Genomic DNA, 6,000 nt, shown 5'->3' with positions numbered 1-6,000 from the left:
TGGAGGTGAAATTCATCCCTTTAAGACAAACGACCAACAGGTCAAAAGGAAAAGGAGAAAAGAGAGATGAAGAGACTTTGCAGGAAAAACACGATGATGCTGGAGGAACTCAGTAGGCCAGGCGGCATCCGTGGAGAAAAGCAGGTGGTCAACGTTTCAGGTCAGGACCCTTCCTCAGGACTGGTGAAAGGTCCTGACCCGAAACATAGACCGCCTGCTTTCCTCCACGGATGCTGCCTGGCCTGCTGAGTTCCTCCAGCATCATTGTGTTTTTCATCTAGATTTCAGCATCTGCAGTCCTTTGTTTCTCTAGCAGAGACTTTGCATGAGGATTCCAGAGCCTCGAGCCCAGGAGCTGAAGATGGCAGCAATACTGTGAGCTCTGGGGTGTGGCAATCCCATCAAACACGAAGCAGTCTGAGGACTGCGGCCACACGTCAGTGATTCTGCGCCTGTCTGGTATTTCACCCTATGAGGGTTTTCACCAACAGACTGCAGTGCAGACTAACGTTACCCCAGTGTGCCACGCACATCCAATGGCCAGCGAGATGGTGGCATCTCTCTAAGCCCAAAGTCAGTGGCCATTGACACACTGGGCTCAGTTAACCTGCTGATCTTCTTGCCTACTGCTCCCCCTCTTTGCTCATGGCCCAGAGCAGCTGTGACATCTTCCACCCAGCCTCTGCAGCTTCCACCTCTCAAGCGCTTGGTTTGCTTGCTGCTGACCCTCTAGCTTGTCACTGGGTCTCACTCTGCTGCAGTGGTGATGCTTGTGCAACGTTTTCATCCGGGTCTGGGGGTAGGGTGCTCTCATATCCCTACGGTGCAGTTTGTTCTGTGGAGAGAGCACAAAAGGAGATGTTACCAGTACACTGTAGGGGCAGGTTCAGAATGCCACTGCTCAAGATCGCACGTCAGGCAGATCCTACACATACAGCAGGTATGAGCATCTTCTCCAACTCCTATAGCCAACATCTCTTGCCAGGTGAGGTGATGGAAGACAAGGGACATTGGCTGAGGTTGCTGACAGTCACATGTCCTATCAGGTTCAGTCAACAGTTCAAGATTTCAATGGCAACAAGTAACAATAGCTTCATCAGATGCCATCCACACTTTGACCTGTAAGCTTGTTTGGTTGCTAGTTAAGTGTGCTTTGTTTAGCATTACTGTATTGGGATCTCTGTATTGTCCATTCTACGCACAGTGCTGTTGTTGCTCTGGTTGATGCTCCCCTCCCCGACGATCTCCTGCAGTGAATGGGTAGGTTGAAAGGAGGAAGGGAGGGAGGTGCCAATGATGCCTCCACCTTCCTCACTGCACCATCCCATTACACCCCTTGCTGGTGAGCGGCAGCATCTGATGGACTTTTCCGATTTGTTAGTCCACTACTGAATGGGAGCTACGCTCTCAGTAAGTTAAAAGTGTCAGTGCATCAAGTTTCAGGCAGCAGGAAACGAGCTGCATTAAAAGGTCTGCATCGTTATTCTGCAGTTTGAGGGATGAGGAGCAACACACACAAGATGCTGGAGGAACTCAGCAGGTCAGGCAGCATCTGTGGAGGGAAATGGACCGTCGACGTTTCCCCTGTGTGACTTTTTTTTGTTTCTGAGACAGGGAAAAGGATGCAAGAGAACTGAAACAGGTGTTCTTAGTGATGGAGTGGATACGTTGACAACTCAGCTTCCTGTCTGACGGACTGGTTAATCCAGAGACACCTGTGGTAGGTCTGGGTGTGAGATTGCACCAGGGACCCGAGGCAAATGCTTCGGTCTTCTCATTTTTAATAGAAACGAGTATCTGCTCCTCCAGTACTGTGTCAGCTGGGTGATAAATTGGAGATGGTGCAATGGCCTAGGAAGACGGTGGTGAGACTTGGTTGTGTTCCATCAAATGTCTTCAGGTGTAGCTGCAGCAGGGGAATAGAAAGGGAACCTAAGACAGATCATTGGAGGATCCCTGAGTGAGGAGAGAAGCTCTTGCAGATGATCTTCTTGCTATGGAGCCAAATAAGAGCAATTCTGATCTGGGAAATAGAGGAGAGATGTTGGAGAAGGGAAGACATAAGGCTACAGACAGATCAAGAAGATAGAGAGGAATATTATTCCGCATGCAGAGAAGCAAAACTGGAATGAAAATCGTGACTGAGTAAAGGACATTTTAGTCGTGTGGCAGAGCCACAAATCAGACTGAAAGAAATGAAACATAGAATCACTGCAGAGTTGGACACTGAATCAAACCACAACGATGCACATTCACAGACTCCAGACAGGAGATGGGACGGACCTTTAGAACAACAAAGAGGTTAAGGGTAGGTGAATATTGTGGGTGAATTACCACATCCATTCCACTGTCTCACCCAGCCTTGTATCACTTGTAACTCACTCAGCTAAAGAAGCAGTGTGGTGAACCTTTGACCTATCCCCTCCCGGGAAATAGTATTGAATAGTCTCAGTGACTGAGCCTCTTGCCCAACTGGGAAACGGATTCCACAGAATGACCACCCTCCCTGTGAAGACTTCTTCTCATCAACTCCTTATTTTGAGACTGTGCCCATTGGTTCTGGACCCAAGCCTGGGGAACATCAACTCTCCATCTACCCTGTCAAGCCCAGAAGAATTTTATATATTTCATTTTCTTTGGGTCTGTTCTAAGTTCTCCTTCATCTTTTGCCAGTGTTGGCATCGTTGTTTCCTGTGACTGCAGATGGAATTTCTGTTAAAAATGTCCTAAAGATACCTCAAGGTTTACACTTTTAAATGTGCCACTTCTGCAGTGTGGAGATCAATGATTAGTGCAGATGGGTGCTTGATGGTTGGCACAGACTCAATGGGCTGAAGGGACTGTTTGCATGATTGTGGAGCTCCAGGACTCAATCACATAACAAGGTGCCACAAATAGCTAGTGACCAGTTAATCTGGTTTGAATACCTTTATTGAAAGGTAATCTTGGCCAGGACATCGCAAGAGCTCAGGTGGAACCCTGTACATCTGCTTGAGACTGGGCCTCAGTTGAAATGTTTATCTTTAGATTGCAGCCTCCCTCCTTACTGTACCAGCATGTCAGCTGCAATCATGTGTTCAGATCTTTGTAGGTTGTGAAGCTTTTTGGAACACCACAGCAGACATCAGCAATCCATCCAGCTTCAAGCCTTTCCCTGAGCTTGACCCTCACTGTATGCTTGCCTGGATATCACACATGTTCCTTGAGTGACGGCCACAGAAAACAGCTTCACACCAGCATTTAATGTTGCAGGGTAGCTTTATTCAAGGGGAGGAAATGACAAAATGAAAACTCTCTCTCAAGCTGCAACCAAATTTAAATCACCTTCAGAACCTGGGCAAGACCTGTGAACATTGTCCATACCCAATTGCTTTTGAGAAGCAGGCTGTGAACCACCTTCTTGCACCACTGCAGTTTCTCTGGGAATGGTACAACCGAAGAGTTTGCAGGCCATTTCAGACAGCATTGATGGGTCAGTCACACTGAGCCGGTTGGGTCTGGACTCACAGGTAATTCAGCAGATTTCCTGACCCAAAGGACATTACTGAACCAGAATTCCACAACAATCCAGTAGTTTTTGTGGTCATTGTTACAAAGGCCCTCCCCAAATTATTAATCTGAATTTAAATTCAACAGCTGCCATGGTGGGGTTTGGACCAGGTCCTCTGGGTTATTGGCCTGGTACGTTACCTGCTGTAGCACCACTGTGCCCAAATTCAAAACTCCTCACAGGATTCTTTATCTTCTTTTGGTGATTAAAAAAATGTTCTGCTGTCCTTCCACACTCAACTCACAAATGTCACTTTAATTCTCCGTCCCACTCTCTGTACCACCTCTTGCACAGTTCCAATTATGCCCAAAATAAGCTCAGGAATCAGCACCATCTCCAACTAGGCATGTTACACACCTCCGTGCTCAGCACTGAATTCAATGATTTCAGATAACCAGCCTTTCCCAGTAACATTAACTCAGTTATTCCCTTTCTCCACAGATTCTGCCTGACCTGCTGAACGTTCCCAACATTCTCTTTTATTTCAGATTTCTCAGAAACTGTTATGCGTCTCACAGTTCCAACATTGCTTTTCCTCTCTCCTTGGTTCTCAACAACCTGCCTCTGCTTATACCTCCTCTGGCAGATCAGCTTTGATTCGCCACCCCCTCTCAGCCAGCACCACCATCCTTTGTGGCATTCAGTCTCCACCCTACCACACCCTTTACACCCCTCCTCCCTCTCTGCTGCTTAAAACATGTTGAATTCTAACTGTTCTTCCTGCTGATAAAACGGCATTGAAAAGAGACGTTAACAACTGTATATTTCAAGCATTTTCTGTTTCTGTATTTTAGATTTGCAGCTTCTGTAGATCTTTGTTTTTCAGCTGGACGTAATATCCTTCTGTTTAACTCAAATGGAGGCACCTTTTGCAGATAAACTCCAATGGGCAAAGCAATAAATTAACAAAATCATTTAGGTTTTGTTTGCTAAAATTAGCAAATTTGCCAATAGGCTCCATCAATTTTTAACGGGGAGGGACAGCAGCCAGAAGTCATGGTACATATTGGTACCTATGACATAGATAAGAAAAGGGACGAGGTCCTGAAGAGGGAATATAGGGAGTTAGGAAGGCAGCTAAAAAGCAGGACCTCAAGGGTGGTAATCTCTGGATTGCTGCCTGTGCCATGTGCCAGTGAGGGTAAGAATATGAAAGTTTGGCAGACGAATGTGCGGCTGAGGAGTTGGTGAAGAGGGCAGTGTTTCAGATTTGTGAATCACTGGGATCTCTTCTGGGGAAGGTATGACCTGTACAAAAGGGACAGGTTACACCTGAACTTGAGAGGGACCAATGTCCTTCCAGGCAGGTTTGCTAGAGCTGTCAGGGAGGGTTTAAACCTCAGGGGGATGGGAACCCGAGCGATAGATGACATGATGGAGCAGTTGGTGTGAAGGTAGATGCATTATATGTAGAGACTGAGAGGAAAGAGTAGACAGCGGATAGGTCAAAAACGCAGTCAGTTGGATGGGCTGTAATGTGTTTACTTTAATACAGGAAGTATTAAGAATAAGGCTGATCAACTTAGAGCACGGATCAGTACATGGAATTACGATGTTGTGGCCATTACAGAGACTTGGCTGTCGCAAGGGCAGGATTGGCTGCTCGATGTTCCGAGTTTGATGTTTCAAAAGGTATAGGGAAGGAGGAAAAGGAGGGCGAGCGAGTGGCATCGCTAATCAGGGATAGTATCACAGCTGCAGGAAGGGAGAACATCGTGGAGGGATCGTCTACTGAGTCAGTGTGGGTGGAGGTGAGAAAGGAAGGGAACTATCACTCTATTGGGAGTATTCTATGGGCCCCCCAATAGCCGCCAGGACACTGAGGAACGGATAAGTAGGCAGATTTTGGAAAGGTGCAAAAATAACATGGTTGTTGTCATGGGAGACTTCAACTTCCCTAATATTGATTGGCACCTCCCTAGTGCAAAAGATTTAGAGGGGGCAGAGTTTGTTAGGTGTGTCCAGGAAGGATTCCTGACACAGTATGTGGACAGACCGACTGGACAAGAGGCCACACTGGATCTAGTACTAGGCAATGAACCTGGTCGGGTGACAGACCTCTCAGTGAGCAAGCATTTGTGGGTGGCACGGTAGTGTAGCGGTTAGCGCTACGCTATTACAGCGCCAGCGATCGGGGTTCAATTCTCGTCGCTGTCCGTAAGAAGTTTGTACGTTCTCCCGTGTCTGCGTGGGTTTCCTCCGGGTGCTCCGGTTTCCTCCCACATTGCAAAGACGTATGGGTAGGTTAATTTGGGTTTAAGATGGGCAGCGCGGACTGGTTGGGCTGGAAGGGCCTGTTACCACGCTGTTAAAAAAAAAATTCGGAGATAGTGAGCACAACTCCCTGACCTTTCGCATAGCTTTCGGATAGGAGCAGATGATATGGGAAAGTTTTTAATTGGGGGAGGGCTAATTATGATGGTATTAGGCAGAAACTTGGGAGCGTAAAC

General features: G+C 47.1%; 1 protein-coding gene across 1 annotated transcript in view; it reads right to left on the bottom strand.

The window, feature by feature from the left end:
- Positions 1-309: 309 nt before the first annotated feature.
- The window catches only part of LOC127585159 (uncharacterized), a 79,524-nt gene continuing 73,833 nt past the window's right edge, over positions 310-6,000 (bottom strand). Inside the window, exon 4 of the mRNA XM_052042374.1 lies at positions 310-835. Coding sequence (XP_051898334.1) covers positions 644-835 — 192 coding nt within the window. The 3' untranslated portion in view covers positions 310-643. The remainder of the gene's footprint in view (positions 836-6,000) is intronic.

This window comes from Pristis pectinata, chromosome 32, assembly GCF_009764475.1.
Source record: "Pristis pectinata isolate sPriPec2 chromosome 32, sPriPec2.1.pri, whole genome shotgun sequence".
Classification (NCBI taxonomy): Eukaryota; Metazoa; Chordata; class Chondrichthyes; order Rhinopristiformes; family Pristidae; genus Pristis; species Pristis pectinata.
This window is presented reverse-complemented; position numbering and strand designations above follow the sequence as displayed.